The sequence below is a fragment of the Lineus longissimus genome, chromosome 19, assembly GCF_910592395.1.
Source record: "Lineus longissimus chromosome 19, tnLinLong1.2, whole genome shotgun sequence".
In the NCBI taxonomy this organism is placed as follows: Eukaryota; Metazoa; Nemertea; class Pilidiophora; order Heteronemertea; family Lineidae; genus Lineus; species Lineus longissimus.
The window spans coordinates 210,280-237,275 of NC_088326.1; the positions used below are offsets into that span (position 1 = coordinate 210,280).

Here is a 26,996-nt window from a genome sequence, read left to right on the forward strand (position 1 = left end):
ATGGCAACGAAGTCAAGGGTCAACATGTGCGACCCCGTTTGTTCCCACAATGCAAGGCGCCTGACGTAAATCGGAAAGTTGACACAAACTTTCAACATTTGCCTTTTTGACAGTGCTTCGATTTTCTTGCAATATCATGTAAACTGATTGGATTTATCTGCAAATTTTGTGCGTGGATTAAGGTTATAGTTGCCGGGATGGCGACAGATACGGATATGAACTCGCCACGAGGTGATTCGGTGGCAGCAAAGCGAATTCTTGTCTACCGAAATGGTGACAGTTTCTTCCAAGCTCACAAAGTGGTTGTCAACAAACGTGCATGCAAAACTTATGAAGCCCTGCTTCGCGATGTCACTAATTCATGCAAACTTCCTAAGTTCTGTCGATGTTTATACACCCCTAGAAATGGCCATAGAGTTAAAGGACTTGACGAGCTTGTGTCTGATAAAGCTTATGTTGCTGCCGGCGGAGAGAAATTCAAGAGAATAGGGTAAGAAATGGGCATAAATTTGTCTGCTGGGAGTGCTGGGCATGAAGTTTTGGTTGATTTGTATTCTTTCATGTCTTTCCCTCAGAATAATGTACAATTAACATAAGCCTAATTGCTTTTTATTATTTATTATTTGTATACACTTGCGTTGTATACAGCATCATTCCCGACATGACAATGAAATAAAGACATGCAATGCGTCATGGAGAACATTGTGTAATGACATCATCAGACCGAAATTCCAGTCTGCAGGAGGAGCGTGAGATTATGCGCGTTGGACCGAAATTTCGAAGTGGTTAAGAACTTTAGTCCCGGATATGCCGATGCCAGTGGTGATGGTACGGTTTGCACACAACTGACCAATCGGCTAAGAGCTAGCAAAGGACTTAAATCATGCAAATCAGAGACACAACGTCATTGAGAGAGCGCCAGAAAGATAATAGAATATAATTGAATTCTTCCACTTATTCCTTCAGGTATACTGAAATTCAGGACCCACTTCATAAACGGCCGACACGGCGATTAGTGAGAGATGTAAGTTGAAAAATAATGCTACGCTTTGTCTGACTGACTCGGGAGACATTTTTAGTCCGGTCCAAAGTAAAGCCCAGCCCCACTGAGTTATAGGAAAATGTCTGTGTTTTAAAAAACCTAAAAGTTTTGCCTTGTCTCTGTCTGTGCAATACAATGTTTTCGATTCAAGCCAGGGCCAAGGAGGAGGTCTAGTTTCCTCAGGCTAGTAAACACCTCAATGGCATTACATATTATTTGACAAATACTCACAATTACTTGACAAATATCTCGCCAACTTTATCATCGATTTGAGGCACAAATGATTTATGACGATTCGGCAACGATATTGTAAGGTGAACTTATTTGGTTGTCATAGTAACTGACGTATACAATACCATTATGAATGGTAATGTTGTCATCGGGAGTGTCTTGTAGATTGTTCAGTTGTCATGATGGATGTAGATCATTTTGGAAAACCTCTCAAAGTGTCTCACCCACCATGTACATTTGTCGCCATGATTGAAAGTCTCACTGTATCGTACAATGTAATGAGAGAAATGAAGTGCGATTTAACAACTGAAATAATGCAGCTGCTTTCATGGCTTTTGAAAGGTATGAAGTAACAACAATACAAAAGAATACTACCGGGTAGAGTATAAATGTATTCCTACCGGGTAGAGTATAAATGTATTGCAAAAGAGACACTGAAGACCAGAAAATTCTTGAATTGTGTGCACGAAGTAGAACCTGTCAGTTTGATGATTGTTTAGGCGTTCTATTCTAACACTCGACCACAGTCAAACACTCGACTGGTTAACTAATTGACTAAGCTATATCAAGTATCTCGATACGATAGAGATCACATTTATCAAGACAAGGATTGAACGGTTCATAGGCACCTTTGTACAGAGGTATTATGTCAAACTGTCAAAAGGCATTCCAAGTGTGGTTTGGTTTATGAGCAGTCGAGGTCAGAGAAATTGTAAGTTTGTATTGACGTGGTGAACCATCAAATTGATTGACGGAGAGTTTTAAACTATTTCATTCGTGCTCACAAATTTAATGTTTGTTTTTTTATTGAAAAGATCACGACCTTGGGGCCAGGCATTTGTTTCTGTCATTTCATTATTTTTCTTAATAATATTTAAAGGTGAAAGAGGTAAGTTACGCATGGAATGTGCTGCATGATGTTTTGACAGCTTCTGAAATGTTTGCATGTTAAAGTTGGCAGCTACTGGCATTTTTACACCTGCGACATTTGTCATTTAAATGATTAGTGTCTGTACTTCCGTTTTGTTGCAATCAAATCAGAGTTTTTTTTTAAAATCACATTTGGTAGCCAGTTATCCAGAAAAGAAAGAGTTGCCCGTGTGGTCAATCTTTATAAAAAAGTTATACAGACAGAAGAAAGTGAATGGTTGTCGACTTGCTAAGTAATCTCATTGTGTTTGTAGAACTTGTCGGCTTAGTTTTCGTCTGGTTATCTTTTGTTATATTAAAGGGGAAAGAGGTAAGTCATGTATGGAGTGTGAGACTGCATTCATGCATGGAGTGTGCTGCATGACTTACTGCACACAGTCTTCAAGTGGATGTCTGTGTACCTTTCAGGCAGTCCCGGCTATGCCTGTTTGGTGAACACAGAGAAAAGTTGTTAAGATGTTGCAGATTCCCTTGTTACAGGCAAATACTGTCAAAAACGACATCATTATTGACATCATTATTGACATGCTGAACTGAACAAGCCTTAGTCCCCATTCATCCTACATGTACCCCATCAGATTGCTTCAGAGAACGATATCAATGTCACTGTTTATCATCATCTGTCAATCATTACACAACGAACATGCAGACTTATCGGCAGTGAATATCAGTCCTAAAGTCGCCTCCTTTAAAAGATGGATGGTGCATCGGCCTGAAAACAATCAATTACCTACGACATTGCATGCAATCAGTGCCATGTCAATTGTTATCAACTGTCATTAGCAGTGATCTGATCATGTCAATTTCAACAGAAAACATAACATAATGGATGAAATCAATAACCTTGTTTGGGTAATGTTTGACATGATGAAATGATGACGGTTTTGGTCATTGATTCATTCACAGGTAGCACACTCTGCTTGGTCACACTGCTGTGTCGTGTTAAAGGGCGCACTGCCTGCTTGGTCACACTGCTGTGTCGTGTTAAAGGGCGCACTGCCTCCTTGGTCACACTGCTGTGTCGTGTTAAAGGGTGCACTGCCTGCTGGGTCACACTGCTGTGTCGTGTTAAAGGGCGCATTGCCTGCTGGGTCACACTGCTGTGTCGTGTTAAAGGGCGCACTGTCTGCTGGGTCACACTGCTGTGTCGTGTTAAAGGGCGCACTGCCTGCTTGGTCAAACTGCTGTGTCGTGTTAAAGGGTGCACTGCCTGCTGTTGTGTGTGGTTCTTTGTTTGCTCACTAGGAAGAGTTCATCAAGTTTGTTGCATGGTGTTGGAGCATTGTGTCCAAAGTAAAAGACAAAAGTTATTGGGCAAATAATTGCCACCTTCCACTGTAGAGGAGACTAGTAGAGGCAGCTACCCATGTTTCACTTTGGCTGGGATGCCGTAAGCATGAAGAGTATCTGATTCTGTGTAATGAGTAGACAATCACTCCACTCAACAAACGGCAGCCATATCACTTTTCGATGACCCTTCATGTCATCTTTGTCATGGTGGAGGTTCTCCGCCCTCACCTCCACAACTGTCTAACTTGCCACAGAAATCAGGTATAAAACTTTCATACTCTTGCCAATCAACCTCCTCATTATGACCTGTAAATAATAAATATGCAAAGAAACATCTACCGTGGCAACGGTTGTGATTGTTATGGCGTCATTGTTGATAGCCTCCACAGGCATTGGGAGATATCACTCTTTCCACGGGTGCTGAATTACAATTCAATTATGTTGTTGATGATTTCGGAAGATATTGAAGAAAAACACGATGCCTGACTGATTGGGAATTGTGTCCTACTCCTCATATGAAACCATACTACCCCCACTCAATGCCAGTAATTCAGGTTTAGTCTGGTCTCGGTGAAGACCCCTTGACCCTCATGTCTTGAGTCTTATCACGGAGAAATGTGATCAATAAAATAATGAAAGTACGACATGTCACGGAACAAAAACGTTGAATTATTCACCCTGATTGTTTCCATCTTGCATGATGGTGGCTCATCATCTGTCAAGAATACCACATTGGTGGACTTGACATCATCTGCCAAGAATACCACATTGGTGGACTTGACATCATCTGTCAAGAATACCACATTGGTGGACTTGACATCATCTGCCAAGAATACCACATTGGTGGACTTGACATCATCTGTCAAGAATACCACATTGGTGGACTTGACATCATCTGCCAAGAATACCACATTGGTGGACTTGACATCATCTGTCAAGAATACCACATTGGTGGACTTGACATCATCTGTCAAGAATACCACATTGGTTGGTGGACTTGACATCATCTGTCAAGAATACCACATTGGTGGACTTGACATTTTCTGTGGGTTTTTCTAACCACAAATCTCGGTCTTCAAGTTTGTGTCCACTTGACTGATCCATGTCTACACCTATCTTATATCACGATTCTTTAATGGGGATAAGGTGAATCTTCGCCCGCAGACAGTGGCAACCATGTATGTCATGGGATCTGTCTTCCTTGCTGAATGCTTTGAAAGATAGACAAAACCCGACATAGTTTGTTGTGTTGAACTGTTGAACATGGTTGTGCACTGCCACTGCTCTCCACTTGTCTCTGATCCGTCTTCTTGCATCGATTGTCATATTCGCCGTAGGCTTTAACAACAATGAAAGGTCATTAAAGATTTCAGATATGATAGGCTTTGTTGGAGGTTTTAGGCTTATGCAAGGATTTCATGCCACTCAGCATGTTCCAAATTAAATTGAAGTTTTTAAGAACCGGGTTGGAGATGCGTGGAAAAGGCGGGCCAATCCCTGCAGTATGTGGGCTGGAGTTTGATAGGCACGCCTCCTCTGGTACTGCGTTATGTCATGTCTCGGAGGCGAAAAAAACTTTGTTGCCTCCACTATGTACGTAGATCGAAACTTGGGAGTTTCTCTTCTTTGGGTGTCCGTCTGCTATGTGAAAATATAACTGTGACTGTTCTATGAGTGGTGTTTACCTGTCGCTGAGAGTTTGTTGAGAGTCACACTCGATTCACCACAATCGGGTTTAATCAAACAAGCAGCCATTGTGATGAGGCTATCATGTCTGTGTAAGATTAAACAAGACCAACAAGACATGGCTGTTTTGTTAGGAATTTGAGATCTGTTTGACTAACACTTGAGAGAAGAGATTTTTCTTTGGGTTTGAACACCTTCAGAGTGTTGCTCTTGTGTTTATTGCAACTGTATGGCACTTCGGTTGAGCACAAGGGCTGGGTTCCATTCCAATCTATCAGAAACTGAGGTCGAAGAAGGCTGGACACCATATCGGTCGGGTGAGTCTGTGCTCATATCGGCCGGGTGAGCCTGGACACCATATCGGCCGGGTGAGTCTGTGCTCATATCGGCCGGGTGAGCCTGGACACCATATCGGTCGGGTGAGTCTGTGCTCATATCGGCCGGGTGAGCCTGGACACCATATCGGCCGGGTGAGCCTGGACACCATATCGGCCGGGTGAGCCTGGACACCATATCGGCCAGGTGAGTCTGTGCTCATATCGGCCGGGTGAGCCTGGACACCATATCGGCCGGGTGAGCCTGTGCTCATATCGGCCGGGTGAGCCTGGACACCATATCGGTCGGGTGAGCCTGTGCTCATATCGGCCGGGTGAGCCTGGACACCATATCGGCCAGGTGAGTCTGTGCTCATATCGGCCGGGTGAGCCTGGACACCATATCGGCCGGGTGAGCCTGGACACCATATCGGCCGGGTGAGCCTGGACACCATATCGGCCGGGTGAGCCTGGACACCATATCGGCCGGGTGAGCCTGGACACCATATCGGCCGGGTGAGCCTGGACACCATATCGGCCGGGTGAGCCTGGACACCATATCGGCCGGGTGAGCCTGGACACCATATCGGTCGGGTGAGTCTGTGCTCATATCGGCCGGGTGAGCCTGGACACCATATCGGCCGGGTGAGCCTGTGCTCATATCGGCCGGGTGAGCCTGGACACCATATCGGCCGGGTGAGCCTGGACACCATATCGGCCGGGTGAGCCTGGACACCATATCGGCCGGGTGAGCCTGGACACCATATCGGCCGGGTGAGCCTGGACACCATATCGGCCGGGTGAGCCTGGACACCATATCGGCCGGGTGAGCCTGGACACCATATCGCCGGGTGAGCCTGGACACCATATCGCCGGGTGAGCCTGGACACCATATCGGCCGGGTGAGCCTGGACACCATATCGGCCGGGTGAGCCTGTGCTCAATCAGTAGGAGAGAGACCAAGCCCAGTTGTTTGGTTCTCAGCGCTGATTCCAAACTTTAAAAAATTAATAATAATGCTAAGACTTCAGTTCATGTATTTTTGCGTGAATGGCTCATTTTGTACGGCAAAGCTTTCGGACCTAATGAGCGTACACTTTAGTAGCATGAAGTTCACGATGTTAGGCCTAGTGGCTATGGGCTTAACAGGATTAGCCAAAGACGATTAGTTTGGTGTAACGGTACATAATCCTCAGTATGCAGTGACACAACTCCTCTCTACAGCTAAGAACCAGTGATAACTTAATCCTCTTCTGTTGTCAATTTCAGATCGAGCCGGTGAAACATAGTAATATCCATGCATCCGCACGCTTTAAGAAGGTTATGCAGCTTTCACCTCTCACTATTTTGTAAGTATATTTTGACCTCTTGCATGCCCTGGGTGGGGGGGGGGCTGGGTGGAACTTTTTCTACTGACTATGAGATCATATTGGTTGATCAGTTTCAAGTTACATTTGCTTGTTTCCAGTGTATACCTCAACGGTGAGTTTCTGCGGCCCGCCTCGCGTATCCTCCTGACGCCACGCTTGCTGAACATGCACAACATCGATGCCATCTATGAGACAGTTCAAGACAGAGTTATTACTGGCAAAGGTGCTATTGCAAAGTAAGTGCAGACGGCCAAGACTGGGCTATCACTTGACCAAATCAGCTGAATGGGGTGGAGCTTATTCTGCTTTCAATAGCATTGGGTAAAAACGGCAAGCACTGCCTACAAATGTGGCCGCTTATCATTTCTGATCTCTGTAACCTGGTTTGATTGGTAGAAGATTGCTGTCATCTCTCCACGTCGACACTTAAGCCAGTATTGGTTGCTTCAGGCGGAACCCAAATGTTGACAGTAATCAGAAACCTTCCATCATGACTTGTATTCTCACGCGTCATGTTTCAGGTTGTGTACACTGGAGGGCGCCCCTGTGAGGGATGCAGCTGACCTCAAGAACCTGGAATATTACGTCGCTCTTGGCAAATACGAGTCATTCGTCAACTGCGGCTATGGAAGGCCGCGGGAACCGTTAAAGTTATCTCCCAGGTTAGATCGGAGGTGAGTACTATTGTAGTACGTCATCATTAGATCATAGCTGTCTTACTTGTATTAACCTCGGCCACCAGTCCTGGTAGATCTACATCAGTCAAAATAGGAAGACTCTCTCATGGAAGACATAGTACGGATAACCTTGATAAGGCCACAAAAACAGATTTCGAGATTGTCGAAAGTGGGAAAACCTCACTTTATTTCAGAGGTTCACACCTGCTATAGGAGTCACATCCTTTCCCTACTAAAGCCTGCGATCCACTGGTGTGACTTTGGGTCATCCTGTCTCAGCCGCAATGGCAACCCACCTCTCAGAGGATGACACAGGCATGACTTGGTCATCTTAGACTTGGGTGAGTTGATGGAGACTGAGAGAGGGTGATCGTAAAGCTGCCACGGCCAAACTTGCTCCAGTGGATCCCAGGTTGAGTGCAGTGATTCACATCCATCTTGAGTTCTATTTCTTTCAGCGGCACTTTTAGAAAAGTTTTATTTTTAATCAAAGGCAAAGTTCCTTGGGAGAAGTATCATATCTATTCATCCAAGTCACCAGAGCTTTTAGTTAGTCAAGGGCCATGAGTCAGTCCTTCCATTTGCTACATAACGCATTCATATTTCTGGATTTCAATGTTCATATTCATGTTTTGGTATTAGATTTGGCTTGTTCCTCATTCCGTTAGGCTATTGTTATCAATTCTATGGCCAAGGTTTAATGTGTGAGTTACTACAACAGAGGAGAGATTAGTACTTGGTTACACTGTATTGTAGGTCTGAATGAGCCTTTGTTTGCTCCTGGTTGAGCAGAGCAAACAGTGTATTATCTCCAGAGTGGGGTGCAGCAGTTTTGATCTTCTTGGCCTGAAAAGATCTCCAAATTAAGATTTGTTTTTGCTTTTACTAGGCAGCTAAGGTATGGAAATCTTTGTTATTGGCATGTACATGTAAAGTGCTTGTGCTAATGAAATGTACATTGTATGTTTTGATCCTTGACTCTAGCCAAGATAGAACTTTGGCCTAATCCCCTCCCCCCTTCCAGAAACATCCCTATTTTCAACATTTTGATTTTATTGACCTAAACGCATGATATTCCTGTTCAAAAACTCCTACTTGCTATGAGCTAATGATACAAGCACCTATATACCACTTCAAGACAGTGACATTTATGCTGAAGTCACTAAACAAGTAACAAGACTGCCATCATGAAACTTGCAGTTCAAGAAACTGCTGGTCTTCCTCCTTGGAATCAGTACAAATGGTCTGATGGTGCCACTCTGGAAATCAGTTGTGTTCAAATGGTGGTGATCTGTTAAGCAAACATTCAGCCAAGATAATATCACAACCAATCACAGCTCAACCACAATGACAAAACACCATCTTTATTCAAACCATAAGACTTGTTGACACTAATCTCCACCTTGTCGATTATATAGTCGGGCATTGTCGCTTTCCTGCGGGCAAGACTGATAAATGTGTCGTCAGTTTTTTCCAATGGCGTATGTTGCTATTATGAATTTTTGTCCCAGTCTCCCCTCGGCTAGATTTCAATATCAGACTGTCAGCTTATTGACTCTCAAAGTCTTGAATGATGTTGGCGAGTGATGAGACTCAGACTGTCAGCTTATTGGCTCTCAAAGTCTTGAATGATGTTGGCGAGTGATGAGACTCAGACTGTCAGCTTATTGACTCACAAAGTCTTGAATGATGTTGGCGAGTGATGAGACTCAGACTGTCAGCTTATTGACTCTCAAAGTCTTGAATGATGTTGGCGAGTGATGAGACTCAGACTGTCAGCTTATTGACTCTCAAAGTCTTGAACAATGTTGGCGAGTGATGAGACTTTGAGAAATGTTGGTAACAAAGGTTGTACAAGCTTCATTAAAGGCTTTCAGTTTCTATCCTGTAACAACATTGTTGTCACTGTAAATATTGGTGCCTTTTGTGCCTGTCCTTGACTTCATACGGGCCTACTTGATTAACTCTATTGACAGTTGGTTCACAGTAACTATATACTTAGTGGATTTGCCATGTTGCCTTAATCACTTATGGAAAAACGTCAAAATCCACTACTCTGGAATTTTGATTTGTTAGCCTTTGAAATTGACTCATTTGGAGGAAGGCCCTACCTTTAGTACTAATAAAGTGAACACTGGGTAGGAAGTAGGCCCTACCTTCAGTACTGATAAAGTGAATACTGGGTAGGAAGTAGGCCCTACCTTTAGTACTAATAAAGTGAATACTGGGTAGGAAGTAGGCCCTACCTTTAGTACTAATAAAGTGAATACTGGGTAGGAAGTAGGCCCTACCTTTAGTACTAATAAAGTGAATACTGGGTAGGAAGTAGGCCCTACCTTTAGTACTAATAAAGTGAATACTGGGTAGGAAGGTTGAAAAGCAACAACAGAACACCAAGTTCTGATTGAATCATGTGTTGGTGAAGTCAGTGTGGTGATCATTGCTATTCTGATCTGTACTGCTCAACTTCATGTCCTGTGATAATTGTAAGGAAAATGTGTATAATCAATCGGTCAAGCATGTTGACGAGAAGTCTGACCATACTGTCAGGTCTTCATGTCGTTAATTGATAGTCATTAACTGTTAATTAGAAAGAGAATGACTTGTTGGAGGCATGAACGATCTGGTGATGGCCACTTCTTATCGGTGCCACAGTGGTTGTGTTGAGGTGTGACTACGTTAAACAAGGTGATATACTGATGCGATGCACTTTATTGATTATGACAGCAGGCTCAGAGGCCCAGATTGAGAGCCAAAATGACATCAAAACACAGCTTCAATAGATGATCGACCTGTCGTGCGCTCACACATTTCTTTGTCTTGTCTTTACAGAGATCAAGGCCTCTACACCAAGCAAGGACGAAACAACCATAGCTTCAAAGCCAAGCGGTACGGCAATTCCTATCCGAATTCAGTAGAATCAGGCTCCAGTACATCTAAACCCAACAGCGAACCCTCACCATCTAAAATACATGGCTCAAGTTATGGTGGCGCGAGCAAGAGCAAGACAGCGCCCGGCAGACACACGGACAAGTATATGAATTTTCAAAGAATCTGTGTGTCTTGTCTGTCTCTTGTCTTACCTACCACTCCTATACGTCATACTGGTTTAAGCTTGTTTACAGTTTTAAGCTGGAGATGGGTTGAACCATGTCTTGTCAGTCTCTTGTCTTACCTACCACTCCTAAATGTCATACTGGTTTAAGCTTGTTTACAGTTTTAAGCTGGAGATGGGTTGAACCATGTCTTGTCAGTCTCTTGTCTTACCTACCACTCCTAAATGTCATACTGGTTTAAGCTTGTTTACAGTTTTAAGCTGGAGATGGGTTGAACCAGATCTTGTCTTCCCACCTTTCTTTCTGTCCACCTTACATGTAATGACCACTTGGCCACGATGGACCACTCTTGCTGTCCGGTGTGTCATGACAGGCAGTGCGACTCTGACACCAATAACATCATGGCGTACACTTGTGAGTGTGCCATTATGTGCATTGTGTCATGACATCATCGATAGGCAGGAGAAGTTGTTCATACATTCACTGAATTCATTGGCCATCGGCCATCTTGGTTGCCAGGTAGAAAACACAACAATGTGTACATTGCCGTGGGGGGGGGGGGTGTTCTGCCTGGTCTCTTGTAAACCAGGGGTAACCACAAGATGGCAGACAGCCGATTCGTTTGCTGAATGAGTGGTTTCAAGCTAGCGATATGTTGGTTCACTTTGTGTTTTAGATTAGATTCTCGTTGAGTGTTGTTGAGGTAGAAATCTGTTTATCACGCATCTTTATAAGAAACAATTACTGTGAAAAACAGTTGTGACTGGCTCTCCGTAAGAACCCCAGAGTTCAGACACAGGTTGTGAAAAACTCATCAAACACCATGTTTCAACCTCTCGAGATATAAACCGATTTCTGGTTCAGTTTTATGCGTTGGGAAAAACTTAACCGTGTTGACAGGTATTTGGCAATAATCAGGTCCGAGCTCAAGTAAGACTTAAAATGGGTTTAAATGTCTTGTTATTGTAGTTAAAGTGATCTCAGAAGGTACATAGTGACCATGCATCAAGTATTTTGACATGACATTTTTATTTGGAACCCTTCACAATGGTTTGGTTTGTGGGGCTAGTGTCTTTGGGGAATATGAAGGAACCTACATGTAATGAATGAATGAAAAAATATAAGGTAAGATGGTACAGTTATAGCCTCTGTGTAAGATGGTACAGTTATAGCCTCTGTGTAAGATGGTACAGTGATAGCCTCTGTGTAACTAATCAGTACGAGTAACCCAAATTTATTTTTTTTAAAATTTCCGAGCGATCACACAACAGGTCGACCACTGGGTTGCTGTTGTCCTTAATGATCTAGAAAGCGATGTTTGGTTCATGGTGCCATTGTTTTAGGTGTGACCAACTGCTCACCAGGCCTATGTGTCCAATCACAAACACAAAAAAACCCACTTCACTTTTCTCTTGTAAACCATTTAGCTACCTCTTCTCTCATGGATATGCCACAGTGCTCTAAAAAACTAAAGGGTTAATCCAATTGAATCTTAAATATCTTGTTAAGCTTTTCACAGTTTATTGAAAAAACATCAAAGTCTCTTAGCTGTTTGTGTTTTACTGAGAATATAAGCGGATATATTTTCCTGGCCATGTGTGGTATAACTGACAAATATACGGCCGATAATTACCCCAAGTTTGTTGTTGCTTGACTGCAGTTTTAATGGCAAGTTTTCCACAGTTTTCTCTGTGTTTTGACAACCTGTTGTCGCTGGTGTGTATCTATTAGCTGATGATTCAAGTCTTAGAATAGTCCGTCCACAGTGCTGCCAACTATTGTTCATGTGGGAACTACTTTTTCAATACCATTCTGTTCTCACCAAACTAATACACAAAACTGTTTCGTTGTTGTATATTTGTTGACTTTGAGATCAACTCCTTCGTTTCAGCTACAAGAAAGGAGCCATCAACAAGAACAACGATAATGATCCATTCTATTCTAAACCAGTCACACACAAACGTAGTGGCGAGGCCAAGCACAGGGAGGTGAATTATGATAACGGTGAGGCCATTGACTGGGGCAATCCATCAAATTATGGCACAACTTTCCAGGCAAAAGAGTCCTATTCAAGTGTGCCTTCCCAGCTGTACTCAGCAGTACTTCCTGAGAAGTTCTGTTTTGATCTGCCTTCCCAGCTGTACTCAGCAGTACTTCCTGAGAAGTTCTGTTTTAATCTGCCTTCCCAGCTGTACTCAGCAGTACTTCCTGAGAAGTTCTGTTTTGATCTGCCTTCCCAGCTGTACTCAGCAGTACTTCCTGAGAAGTTCTGTTTTGATCTGCCTTCCCAGCTGTACTCAGCAGTACTTAGTCCAATGAGGTGGTCCTCAGTGACATGGTTACGTAATGCGGAATGATGTCATAGCTGTAACTACTGCGTGATGTTGTGATGATGTGACAATGAACATGACATGACTTGATTGTTAGTCGTGACTTCACTACATTAGACAGTATCGCCTTCCATGAAGTCATGAAGCATGCGTCACTTGAGATGATTTCATGACGGGTTGGGTTGGGTGTGTGAGAGCCTGTTGGTATTGATCTGTAGATATAGATAGGCAGTTTTGAAAGTTAACTTCAATGTGAAATCTTGAACTTATGTAGACAATAACTAATCATTTCAGAGGACGACATCTTCCGTGCTTCCAGCCGTGAAAAAGAGCGTGCCGCCGAGGTTGAGGAGACACGTGACACCAAGGTTGATCTACCTGTCGACCAGGTTGAAGCCGAGGAAGTGAAGGTGGGTAGAAAATGTGGAATTCAAACAGTTTTGATTTGTGCCTCCTTCTCTCTCAGTCGGGGGAATGTTGTTTAGTTTGCTGAGTATTTGCTTGTAGACAGGTTAGATTACATCTCACATAAGACTATTGTCAACCCTGAATTCTTGCCATGTTATGGCCACCTGGCCGCAGAGGCCTGGGGCTTGTCCCTTCTTGCACCATTTTCCCGTCTACACATGATACAGTCGTCAAGTCTTGTTAACTTCACAGGAGGAATACGGCGGCGATAACCGCCATCTTGAATACGACGAAACTGATGATGAATATGAGCATAATCCTGTGAGTCATGATTCCGTTACATGATTTGGTTTGGTCAGGTGACTTGAAATCAAAAGTTTGATCATGTGACTTTTTCACTCAATGGTTTTACAAATCACGACTTGAAAGCAAGATCACTTGACGTTTGCTGCAAACACTTGCATGTTGCCCATTGTTCACACATTCCTATGAGTGCAGAGTGATTATCTAGTTTCATTACTGTCATTTCCCCCAAAGTACCTCTGCCACCGTTACAGCTGAGCACGACGCATGCAGTATTCAGTGACATTATCGACCCCCGCGAGACCTACTTTGTCCCACTCAACTCTACAGTTGTTTTATTGATTTCCTCTTCATATGATCACATTTTGCGGCTCTTCTATACCATCTCGGATGTCATTAATTGACGGCGTAAATTAGTAATTACAAGGGCTTTATCAGCAGTGCTATTGATGACTTTTCAATTAGACACATGTTTTCTTTTAACTATGACTTAAACTTTTTGTGTTTCAGGAGGAATTTGAAAATATGGATATATCAAAATCAAAAATAAATAATCCAACTTTTGGCATGGATGATAAATATTCAAGAGGAATTAATGAAAAAATTAACGATTCAAAACAAAAAATGTCGGCTAGCTCAGAGCGAGAAAAGTGGACAGATTTGAACGGAAGCAATTCTGGGTCTTTAAAGCAAGATATGGCAACACAAATGTCGCCTCGAGATGACCAAACCACCATACAACCATTACCAAGCATTCATATTGAGGTTTGCTGCTTTTAGAGGTTTAGTGGCTCGGGAAGCTGTCTCCTTCTATTGGTGTTAATAAGTTAGGTTCTGTCGTCATTCTCTGTGGTCGTTGGTGGTGATATTCAAATATTGGTAACAAACATGTAACACGAAATAAGATTATCCTTTGAAATGATTCTTTGTTCGATATTATAAGATCTATCTGAAGAGTTTCATCTCAAAACAAGATATATTTGTTTTTGTGGTTTTGAGCATTTTAAAAAATTGGCATTTTTTTGTTGTCATAAACGTTTTACTGTTGGCGGGAATGCTGTGAGAATTGGAGGAGCAGCCATGATATGGGCAGTGGCTTGGATAACTCTGAAATGTGTCGATATGGCACATACCTCATGATTTGCGATGAAACTCTTCTATTGGGTAGCGTCTCACTTCATCTAACAACTAGGCCTGTCTTACTCCAAGAAAGTCATCATTGGTGCTAATCTCTGGTGATGGACATCTGAGATTTGAAATAGTTTCCTTGCATCAGAATATCAAAACATACTAACCTTAATATCTTACAGATTGATGTGATGATACTTGTGTCACCAGGCAAACTTTTCTGTGCAGTAACCAGATTCTGTTTTCAGTTGTGAGAAATCTCCCTCAACTTGTCAGCATTGGTGTCTGACTTGAGAAATCTCCCTCAACTTGTCAGCATTGGTGTCTGACTTGAGAAATCTCCCTCAACTTGTCAGCATTGGTGTCTGACTTGAGAAATCTCCCTCAACTTGTCAGCATTGGTGTCTGCCTGAACGAGCTCAGTCTCACCAATCTCTGCTTGGTAATCATTTCGCTCGTTCCTTTCTAGGAGGAGCGTCCCCGCTACAACTTCAACGATGAGCCTGAAGATGACATTTTTTCACCGAGATCGGGAGAATATGAATTTGAGGTTAGAAGCGTGACACTATCAAATAACTAACTTTCTCTTTTTCCTCACTCAAAATGTTTGATTTTCATTCTCGTTCTTTTGCTTCATCGAAGTTTTTTATTCGTCATTTTATAAAATATCATTCCGACTGTGAGGCTGTGTTTATATAAAGTTAGCGTTGTCACTTGTGATGTGTTACCATAGCAACAAAGAAGTTACTGATAAGTTATTTCCAAAGAGTGCCCAAGTAAAGAGGATTCACAATGTCAATTTCATTCTCGTGCCTGTCATGTTGTCAAGCCTAAGTCAATGTTATGACCAATGTTGTGACATGTGACATGAACCATGACAAGGGATGACATGAACCTTATGTCAGCTTGGCCTGATATTCCCTGACCATCATTTATCACTTGCACAAAGCACCTAAAAACCTGCCTTGAGTCTGTTACGTCTTGCACAACACTGCTCTGTTTAAAGCTAGACTGGCATCCAGGTCCTTTAGAAATCTAATTGAGAGTCCCCCCCCCCTGAACCAGTAACTATAAGTACACATTTCCCTTTCTTTCAGCAGGAGGACAATGGGTTTAACTTTGGGGCAAGCTCCAACAGACGCCAGGTTAGCAGTGCGTGTCAGCTATCACTCTCATTCTCTCCTCATCTTTCCTTCAACTGAATCAGTTTGACCCTTGTGAAGTAGAGCCCCGGGTAACAGATGGAATGAACATTACTCTGGCAGCCCCTAGAGTCGCTGGCAACCACTAGAGTCGCTGGCAACCACTAGAACTTCTCTATGTTTGAAAGGGTTAAATTTGATTCGAACTATAATTTCCAGCTCACACTACACTAACACCTTGATTTCTATATTTACAGCACGATATTTTACAGACTTATGAATACCCGAGTCGTTCACGACATGTCTGCACTGTTTCTTTCCCTAGTTTTTGTTTTTGTACCGGCACTGGTCCCGTCTCCACGAGTTATCTTCATGTTCCATCACATTGGGAACTCACGGTGTGAGGGTTTATCTTTACAGATAGAGGGCGTTTAATTAGCACGTCGAAGTCCTACTTTTGGGGGGTTAAAACATGAAGTATCAAAGTAGATCACGTGACATTGGGTCATCACTTCTGAAATAATCTGTCTGGAGTGGAAATCTGATGTTTGTTTATTTCTCACTGCATGTCTCATACCTTCAGAGTACGACCAATCAGTATCAAGCACAGGAGCCCTTCGCTCTCCCTGGAGCGGCCATTGAGGAGGTAAACTCTTGTTCTCGCTAACTGTGACATGAACGACCCCGCTAATCATCTGTGTGTCATCGGCCTGGAATCGCTGGCTTTCGTTGAGACTGGGTGTTAGCTCAAACAAAGCTAAAGATTCCTGTGCTAATAACTTTTTGAGAAAACCTCGGTGTTTCCGCAGTTTGGTCTACAGACAGACGTTTTGGCCCTGAATACTAATCATCTTTCTTTCAGGTTTTAACTCCGTGTTGTGTTACGTTTTATGTTAGTCTAGGTTAATTTGCTGACAACTTGAAACATTACACGTGTCATTCTACCAGCGCACGCAATATTCATTTTAGGAGACTGAAAAGCAAGTAGCAGAGGCAAGCTTGAAACAAGACAGCGTGGATTTCAGTAATCCGTCAGGAGGCTTTGGTAATCCGTCAGGAGGCTTTGGTAATCCGTCAGGAGGCTTCGACGCTGCTCAGGACACACCAAAGGAGACCAAGACATTCGATGATGACGATGATTTGTTTGGTGATGGTGGTGATTACACGTATAGTTACGGTGATCGCAAAAAGGTAGAAGCACTGTCGCGTCAGATGCTGACGTGATTTCATTCATCCCGAGATAACCTACACATCTTTTTAATTCTCTCTGTCTTTCTTAGCTTCTGATGTCATTGAAACACGCGCTTGACGTGATATCAATGTTTTTGCTCAAGACTTTCATCCTCCATTCTCCTCACATGTCTTCATATCTTCTCAGCTTCTCGATGATACTCCCGTTTGTAGTGGGACGTCACAACATCAGATTCACCCTTCTTCAACAGATCTGCTGTCCAGAGTTGGGGATAATCTTCTCAAGAAACCTCATGCTGTCACCCCTTTACAAAGTCATTATGGGCTCACTGAAAACTGAAATCTCCTTCCAATTGGGTGATTCTATTTACTTGGAAGGGGTGACAAGTACTCAGTTCCCTCTGCACTTTGTGCATACAGTCTAACGTATCATATCCTCTGTGTGTTTCCCAAATGGTAACTTATCTTTGTTATTTTTCCTCATTTAACATTTCTTGAATCTTTTCAGATTTCGTGTGTGTTGAATATCTTTTCATCCTAGACTTTCTGTTTGTGCTTTAGTTTAACCAGACTGTGAACCTGGCAATGTGCACGTTCATTTTCACTTTTACAGATAATCGCGTGTATGTATGGGTGCAATAGAGAGAGTTTCATTGAAGTAACTGTAACAGAGCGTCCGTGTACTTCCCTGTCGTTACGGAATAGGATTCCATGGTCGTCTGCCTGTATCAACCCAGGCACACCAATGTCATCCAAGACATCTCTCTTTCTAACGCTACAGTTAACCTTTGATGTAATGTCTCTTTCAGGAGGAAGATGGCGCTGGAAATGACCAGGCGGTCAGCGACAACAACGATTTGACCAAACGGCCGTCTGAGGGACAGGTACGTTTCTGCCATATCAGATCGTGTGACTGCGTGTTTGTGTTCAATACCTGTCACTTCCTCTTCTTCATTAGACTCTTGTAGTTGTTAACACGTTATGTCGTGGAGTTCACCAGCCGTAGCTTTCACTTCTTGTAAATGAAAAAAGACTGTGTCTGGCCGACCAAAACAAGTCAAGCCCTAACATGGCATTGAAATCACTTAATATGACCTTTGCTGGGTTTAACTGAGAGAGATGCAGTCAAGCTAAAGATAATGCCAAGTGAGTGGCCAAACTTGTTTTGAACAACCAGGCTGCATAATAACTCTGCCACGGCAATGTTTATTTCTATTTTCCTGTGCACTAGAAACGAACAGTGTCGGTCTTTAACCACTTTGTCTCACTGTGTGTATCTGTGTTTTAACACTGCCAGGTCGCTGTCCCCGATGAGCGCACAAAGACCACTGGGGACAAGGCTACCGATGTCCCGGTCAACGCAGATCCATCAGGCGCAGGCCAATCAGCCAATAATAATGCAGAGGCAGAATCAAACACTCGCGAAGCCTCGGGCTCTGCTCATAGCATTCACAGAGCAAGCAGCTCTGCTGATAACACTGGTAGTGCAGAGGCGGTTGGCCTTGGAGAAGAAAAGGTAGTTAATGATTCCCTGCTCTGACAACAACACCCAAAGCTGGACGCTCTAATTGGTCTGTTCAATCAGTCAGGAGGTGGCAGAGTCAGTTTTTATGGCAGAGTCAGAATGTATCTCTCAGTCTCCCTCTATTACCAGTGTAGATAACTAACTCTCCTGTATGTCGTCTGTGGGTGATTCAACATGTAGATTTAGTGGCGAGGTTTGTTTCTAACCTGATGAATTCTTTTTATCAGAAAAGAAAGAAAAAAGGACCATCGGCCGTCCGTGGTCAACCTCGGGGGCGGGTCAATACTCGTGCCCAGGCACGTGGGCCAGTCGATAGAAAACATGTGAAATGGAAAAAGGTACCATGTCTTGTGGAGTTACACGTTGTGGTCTGTGCTGAGTACCAGTGTTGTAAGTCACAGGGGGGGGGGGGGCTGATGTGTCTGTAAGAGTTGTGAATGTCCATGAACTGGTGAATATAACCAAATTGGATTGATTGCGACATATATGTTACGAGGGGAGCGGTATTCAACTGTGAGCAAGAAATTTGCAGAAATATCTCTGTCGTGTTGATGAATCTTTAAAGTTTTTGTGAAATTGATGATCTTTTGTTTATGTTTCCAGGGCGACGAGAAGAGGGATGATGAGGAGGTAAGATATACAGTACGTCACGTAAAAACCTGATGACCGTGAGATGATTTCAGTACGGTCCATGCCAACCTGGCATCCATGTGAGGCTACACTAGAGTGCGACGGAGGCAATGCCAGTGCAGCCCCCTCTTGCCTCTCAGTGCTGCCCTCTAGGTTCTGCATTTGCCATTTTGTTTTGGCAGAATATCTTGATATGCTCATGACTGTCAACATGATAGGCTTTCTCCCTTACCTACATGTAACAGTAGGAATTGATAATGTTACCATCTCATTTCAGTCTCACCCGTTGGTAATGATAGTGTACAATATTTGATATTTTTCTACCAAAACTTTGATATGATAAGGGTTTTTTTATAGGTTAGATGAAGTTTTTCTTCCGACATTTTATAAAATGTTTGATATTTTTTTATGAAATGTTCGATATTTTTTTGAAATTTTTCAAGGGGGGCAAGGAGGATGATGATGAAGATCAAAAGAGGGAAAAAGCTGCCACGCAAATCCAGAAAAACGTGCGTGGCTATCAGCAGCGGAGGAAGTACCAGGGCACTAAGGTACTGGAGGTCATGTGACCTCAGCATGATGTAGTTGACGCTTAATTAACGAAGCACTGAGAGCTGATTGAACCCAAACTGACACTTTGAGGAAATTAGATGATGACATTAACTTCATTTCTGAAGATTTATGAAACTATTTACACGATTTGGCAAAATTTATAGAAATGTTCTGTGGCCTACTTATGACCAAAGTAGGCCTACCCTCAGCCCTTCAGTTTTTTGTTTTGGTATTGCGGTTAAGGTTGAGGTTGAGGGTCTAATTCCTTAGTTTATAGAGCACAGCTGGCTTGTAGGCAGATCACCAGTATGTTGTTGGCTGAGCACAGGTGATTTTGGAGCAGATTTCAACTGAAGAGGAGGGCAGAGCACTTGGCAGCTACACGCAGAGCAAACGGCAGTTGTGACTATGAGCTTGGCACACGGCATGTTAAATGGCAAGAGGCAGCTGCTATAGGCAGAGCGCGAAGCACATCACTGCTAGAGGCAGAGCACATAATGGTTGCAGGCAGAGCACATAATGGTTGCAGGCAGAGCACATAATGGTTGCAGGCAGAGCACATAATGGTTGCAGGCTGAGCACAGGGCACATAGGGTCAATATATAGTCGGAGCACTACACTTCTTTTTTCTGGTTTCTTGTATATCATGTCATTACATACTTCCTGAGCTATGACCTCTTGAAGAAGGAGTGAATACTAACTGCATGTTCGACCTTAGATCTCGACATTTTGCCGATAGTATATTGGCTGGTTCATATTGTGAAAATGATGTTGGTTGAGCGTGAAGCGTGTCTTGACAGGTTTGAATGTCACTTGTTTTGATAGTTTAGGTTGGTTAGTGGCTTCCTTTGGGATCTGTCACTGGTCCGTGGTGGACATACCTTTACACTTTGTTATGGTCATCCTGCAAGAGCACTGTATTCGTTCTGGTGTCGTTGTGTCTGAAATATGAATCGTTGTTATTTGGCATCTTGTTAATAAATGCCATGACTCGTATGAAAACAACGCTGGCAGTGCATTGATCTCTTCATTCTTTTTACCCAGAAAAAGAAAAAGGACCCCAAAGCTAAAGGGACTAAAGCGGTCGGTCAGATTAAGTCTGCAAATAGTGGTGAAATAGAGGGCAAAAATGTGAAGCAGAAAAAGGTATTCTGTCTGTCCTGATGTTGTCGTAGGGTGTCCCTTTTCAACGTTATATTCTTGTTGCGTCAGTAGTTCAAAGATAGAATAAAGAGGGCATAAATCTTCAGTTGAACGTTGATGTAGAAGTCCTGGTTGTTTAAAACAAGTCATTACGGTGGAGATTTAAATGAAGTCTGGTATATAATCGCGAAGGAACTCAACAGAGTGCCTTTGTACGATAACACCTGGTCCCCAGTTATCCATTCTAATGATCCTTTCAGGTTCTTCCAGTACTGACCGAGGTTGTCGGACTAGATAACAACTTGTACCATATCACGCTACATATATGTCTGCAGCTCGCTAACGGAGAGCCAATCACACGACCCGCTAGAGGCAAATTAAAACGTTAGCCATGTCGGCTTTGACGGATACATTTTCTCTTATAAATTGTAATTTGTCATTTTGATCTTTGTGTATTTTCATATCTGCGAGCTTTTGCTTGTGTGGTGTGGTGATGTGCAGCAAGGGTACTTTTGTTGTAAACGCAAATTTTCAAATCTTTGAGCAACATTCCAGTTTCAATTCTGTCGCCCCTTTCAGGAGGATGAAATGAAAAATGCTGCCGTTAAAATTCAGGCAAATTACCGTGGCTATGCTACTCGTCGGGATCTCAGAGAGCAAGGATATGCCATGGAGACAAGACAGGTCCATCGAAGTCATGAAGAGGTCATGGAAGAGACTGAAGCCGCTACTAAAATACAGGCTACATTCCGTGGTCACAAAGCTCGAAAAGAACTTGCTGAAGAAACTGAAGCAGCTACGAAGATCCAGGCTGGTTTCCGTGGACACAAAGCTCGGAGAGAACTCGCTGAAGAAAGACAAGCAGCAACTAAAATCCAAGCTGGTTTCCGAGGCAACAAAGCTCGCAAAGAACTTGCCGAAGAAACTGAAGCAGCTACGAAGATCCAGGCGGGTTTCCGCGGACACAAAGCTCGCAAAGAACTTGCTGAAGAAAAGAAAGCAGCCACGAAGATCCAGGCTGGTTTCCGTGGATTTCAAACACGGAAGGAGCTCTCTGTGCAAGCTGAGGAAGACCAAGCCGCAACTAGAATACAAGCAACATTCCGTGGCCGTAAAACACGCCAAGACCTTGCTCAGGTTTGATTGAACATGTTTGAGGGCACCACACATCACTGCAACTATTTGGTCACGCAATCACATTGAAAGCACATGTGACGTGAGTAGGGGACCTCCATTGAGTGCCTCTACAGTACCAGGCGCACATTGAAAGCACATGTGACGTGAGTAGGGGACCTCCCTTGAGTGCCACTACAGTACCAGGCGATGGGACGAAGGCTGGTGAATGGATAGTTCCGTGAATCATATTTTGGTAATTTGATAAGTTTGCACCGCTCAGATAGTTGCAGTGTCCGTGTCCAAACTCTCTGTTGCCTTGGTGAACTTCGTTGTTTCTCTGCTTGGCTCTGTTGTCCTCTGACTTTGTACAGTAATTTGTTGTCTTCAGTTGATTTACGAAAATTGTTTTGATTTTGGTACTCTGTCAAGCACGTTTCAGTTCCTCTGATTGTTTTTAATGATTGATAGCGAATCGGAGGTGGTCACGCCCTTGCACCAGATGAGAACTAACGATCATGTTGATTACTGCAGAGGATCAGCGCGGTCTTGATGGGGCCATTTTCAGAGATGAATGTCATGTGGTGTTGTTAATGTTACTTGTGGATATCTCGCCTCCTTCATGGGAATGGGAGATGCTTCATGGGAATGGAAGATGCTTCATGGGAATGGGAGATGCTTCATGGGAATGGGAGACGCTTCATGGGAATGGGAGATGCTTCGTGGGAATGGGAGACGCTTCGTGGGAATGGGAGACGCTTCGTGGGAATGGGAGACGCTTCGTGGGAATGGGAGATGCTTCGTGGGAATGGGAGACGCTTCGTGGGAATGGGAGACGCTTCGTGGGAATGGGAGACGCTTCGTGGGAATGGGAGACGCTTCGTGGGAATGGGAGACGCTTCGTGGGAATGGGAGACGCTTCGTGGGAATGGGAGACGCTTCGTGGGAATGGGAGACGCTTCGTGGGAATGGGAGACGCTTCGTGGGAATGGGAGACGCTTCGTGGGAATGGGAGACGCTTCGTGGGAATGGGAGACGCTTCGTGGGAATGGGAGACGCTTCGTGGGAATGGGAGACGCTTCGTGGGAATGGGAGACGCTTCGTGGGAATGGGAGACGCTTCGTGGGAATGGGAGACGCTTCGTGGGAATGGGAGACGCTTCGTGGGAATGGGAGACGCTTCGTGGGAATGGGAGACGCTTCGTGGGAATGGGAGACGCTTCGTGGGAATGGGAGACGCTTCATGGGAATGGTGCTCAGAGATACTTGAGCATAACATGATATCTGAAGTGATAGGTGGTGCATGGTGAACAGGATCAGGCTGTCCTGTTTGATGGCATATGCCACCTCAGTGCAACCTTATTGTGTTGAGAAGTAGCAAAGTTGGAATCATTTATGCACTTTTCTATGCTTATGTTGTCAAGTTTGTAACTTGTGTGTGACAATATTTATTGAGAAAATGTTGATTGTGAGTTTTGTGTGGTTTGGGTCTTGGGATTGATGTGTGTTTCCTATAACATAACCAAGGTGATATTGACATTGATCAAAGAGGCCTTGAAAACAATGGTGGGTTAGGAGTGGTCACCCCTGGCCATTATTGTCAGTCATTGTTGTGAAACTGACCATGCTTTGTTATGGTGAGTGAAGCTTGTTGTGTCATGTTTGGTTAATCCCATGATGTAACTGAGCTGGGGGCCTCCAGCCCTCAGAGCTGTGCATAGGCCGTATGAACTCACCCTATGAATAGGTTGTCAAATACCCATTTGTGGGATTTGATAGATTAGTAATGAGTGGTGAAGGTATGGAGTCACATCATGTGGATATATATGAGGTTTTAGGGGAAGATCTGACATCTTACAGTTTTGTTTTCAAAGGATTTGTTAGAATTCAGATGTGCGAGCCACTGTTCTTTACCAAGATAGCCAGTTGTCAATTGAGAGTAGCTTTGATAAGAGCAATGTTAATGAAATGCTGGCACCAGAATGGATTCTGCAGAAAGGAACAAGTTCAACTGGTCAATCCTCCATCACCTGAAAAATTAATTTATATATATTCGATTTTCGTCACAATTTCAGCAAAAGCGGAATGACGCTCAGACTAAAATCGCGGCCAATTATCGAGGTTATAAAACCCGCAAAGACTTGACTGCCAAGAAAGAGGCTGAGGTTTGATCTTCGTTTCTTGCATGCTGTAATTTTGTGCTTCCATCACAGTAGCTTTGTTTCTTTATTAACATGTATATACTGCACCAGGTAGTAGGACTAAAGAACGTTACGCTGAGGTGACCAGCTCCTGTGGATTAACACACCCTCCCTTTTAGTCATAATCGCATGTACAGGATATCACAATATGGAAATACGTGTCACGAGACTTGTTCTCATATTGGTCGGGGAAAGTGTAACAACATTCGCAGATGAGGGATCCTTTTAACCCATTCAATGCCAACCATAAATCCATTGACTATGGTGGACGGGTATTCTGGTTGAAGGTGCAATGAGCTTGCTACAGTAGACTGAGATACTGGCGACACTGTTGACTATGTTTATACAAAATGGGTATTGATGCTGTAGTGAACCATTTCACACCTTGGAATGTCCCGTAGTGATGTAGCATGTTGTCATTTTAGAAATCACTAATATATCTGGCTTACAGTATTGTCTTTGGCTTCTCTTAGTTGTAACAGCACCATGTATGTTGTGTTATTATTTCAAGGCATTGATAGGCAGACTGGAGGGTTGGGCTAAAATGTTGACAAGGTGGCCACACAGGTTTCAGTGTAATGCCAGCTCCAGCCAGGCTGTATGGAGAAACAGCCAGTACCTCCAGTTCACTGTCAGTTTCTATTCGAAAGCACCTTAGATTTGATATTATATTAGGCACAACACGTTTTATACGATGGTCTTGGAGGTTGTGGTTGTTTCATCAAAGCCGAGGGTATAATCGATTAAAGACGTGAACAGTATATTAACCAAGGTGTTTTAGAAGGGTGGTCTTTGATTGCACTTCTTGCTGAATTGGCTAAAAGAGCTTCTTCTCTTCTCGTTCCAGGCTGCCAACTAAATGTGATCCATCACATCACCGTCACAGATTTTATACTTCAAACGTTCCTCCATTGATCGTCATGTTTCATGGACAGGATATAACAGAAGTACCAGCACAAGTCCACCAAGTATTATCATTCTCGCGCAAGAAGCTTCACTTGTACATAATCAACACTGGAGTATTAAGTAATGGACAATCACTCATACAACGATTGTGATATCAGTGGACTTTATAGAGTTTTTTATCATTTTCATTTTCGTCATCGAATAGATTTTTTCTGAAATTCGGACCAACTTGTTGCCGTTTTTATCTCTCATTTTGTCATCACATCAACATTTGATAAAAACGTGTTAATCAGCTCCCTGGCCTGTCTCAGCATGATCTGAGTGTGTCGCAGAAATCTGGCGGAGGTGATTTTCATTTTTAGGGATTTCTCACAATATGAACATGTTGAAATGCACCTCAAAGTAAGGTTGTGGTTCACTTTACACTAAACATATATAATCTAAAGTTCCTTCGTGAAAGATTATATATCAGTGGAAATGGCCCAAAAACCATTGTTGTTGCTATGGCGACACATGTGTTGCTGTGACAACATGGCCCAAAACCATTGTTGTTGCTATGGCGACACGTGTTGCTGTGACAACATGGCCCAAAAACCATTGTTGTTGCTATGGCGACACATGTGTTGCTGTGACAACATGATCAAGAACAGTATATGTCCGCAAGGAAGAACAAATTTGGGATAAAAATTCAGAAATCTTTGTCCTCATCATCATTATCATACTTATAGCGATTGGTTTGACTTTCTGATTGGTTTGTGTGGTTTGGTTAACTATTGTTTCTATGACAACACACTTGGTTGCTGGGGTGACATGTGTATTGCCATGGCAATCTGTTTGTGTAATTATAGTCATTATGTATCTTTGTTCACCTGATGAATTGTTCATTATACAACGGCAGCAAATGTATGCTTTTTTTTTTTGATTTGGAAAATTGTTTTTTAATTCGGATATTTCATTCAAATGCTAAGAAGTTGAAAAATGGTCTCATGTTGGAAAATACAAATCTATTTGCTGTTTGAGTTATTTTGGTGAAATCTTTACATTTGCAGAGAGTAACTAAAAAATTCTCAAATAATTTAATGGGCGTTTGTAAAAATAGTTTTGTAAAAATAGTTTTGTCCTCCCTTATTCATGGTCGTGTCATAACGCAATATTTCAATCCTGAAATTCCAAAACTCCATTTCAATGTAGAACTACTAGGTTTCTAACTTTTCAAAGGTCAAACTCTAATCGACATTTGAAGGTGTATTCATCTTCATGGCTTTATCAAGGAGAGATTATGGTTTTATCTAACTCGTAGCAAATCATTTCAAAGATGTGAGAATCTGGTGACATTTTTGTTGTGTACATAGTTAGTGGCGTAGTTGTTGGAGCCCGGGGCTCATATTCAGGAGGTTGTGGGTTCTTTTCTGACTGTTTTTCTTTGTATCCTTTGTATCCAAGACACTTTGAAACTCTAGCTGAAATAGGGATATCATGAAATATTGATTACTGCCTGTTTGATTTCCCTTGTAATCCACAGGTGTGATTATTGTTAGGTTCCATTAATAATGCTATTCTACCTGTTTCTACTAACTTATCTATTGTAATTTATAAAACTATTTTCAAAAACTTTTTGTGTTTATTTCTGTTAATTCATAAGATTGGAACGTAGCCTACAGCTGTTCCCAGTTTTAGTCCTCACAAGTGCCTGCTGATGTTGGAAAGTGGAAATTCCCAGTTTAGAAGACTAAAACTTTGTTCCATTGAGTAGCAAAAAAGGAGAGAAGATCATATTTAGCTTTAAAAAACTACTAAATTCTACTAAGATTTCCAGGAGTGAGCACTGC

At 42.9% G+C, this 26,996-nt stretch overlaps 1 protein-coding gene across 1 annotated transcript; it reads left to right on the forward strand.

The window, feature by feature from the left end:
* The first annotated feature begins 67 nt into the window (after nt 1-67).
* LOC135503391 (uncharacterized) lies at nt 68-26,771 on the forward strand. The gene is made up of 21 exons (XM_064796950.1): nt 68-490; nt 967-1,024; nt 6,763-6,842; nt 6,962-7,099; nt 7,385-7,537; nt 10,373-10,573; nt 12,488-12,600; nt 13,221-13,336; nt 15,235-15,315; nt 15,863-15,910; nt 16,491-16,553; nt 16,877-17,098; nt 17,908-17,982; nt 18,396-18,614; nt 19,227-19,253; nt 19,697-19,804; nt 20,850-20,951; nt 21,209-21,320; nt 21,493-22,085; nt 24,136-24,225; nt 25,109-26,771. Exons 1-21 carry the CDS (start codon nt 198-200, stop codon nt 25,118-25,120), a joined length of 2,904 nt encoding a protein of 967 aa, XP_064653020.1. The 5' UTR covers nt 68-197; the 3' UTR covers nt 25,121-26,771.
* The last annotated feature ends 225 nt before the right edge of the window (nt 26,772-26,996 follow it).

Bases quoted from the DNA above. Each gene is read 5' to 3' on its own strand.
- LOC135503391 (XM_064796950.1), top strand. From the start codon at position 198: ATGGCGACAGATACGGATATGAACTCGCCACGAGGTGATTCGGTGGCA. The intron at 18,615-19,226 runs GTAGTTAATGAT...TTATGTTTCCAG, and splicing joins TTGGCCTTGGAGAAGAAAAG to GGCGACGAGAAGAGGGATGA. The intron at 21,321-21,492 runs GCAAATTAAAAC...CAAATCTTTGAG, and splicing joins AATCACACGACCCGCTAGAG to CAACATTCCAGTTTCAATTC.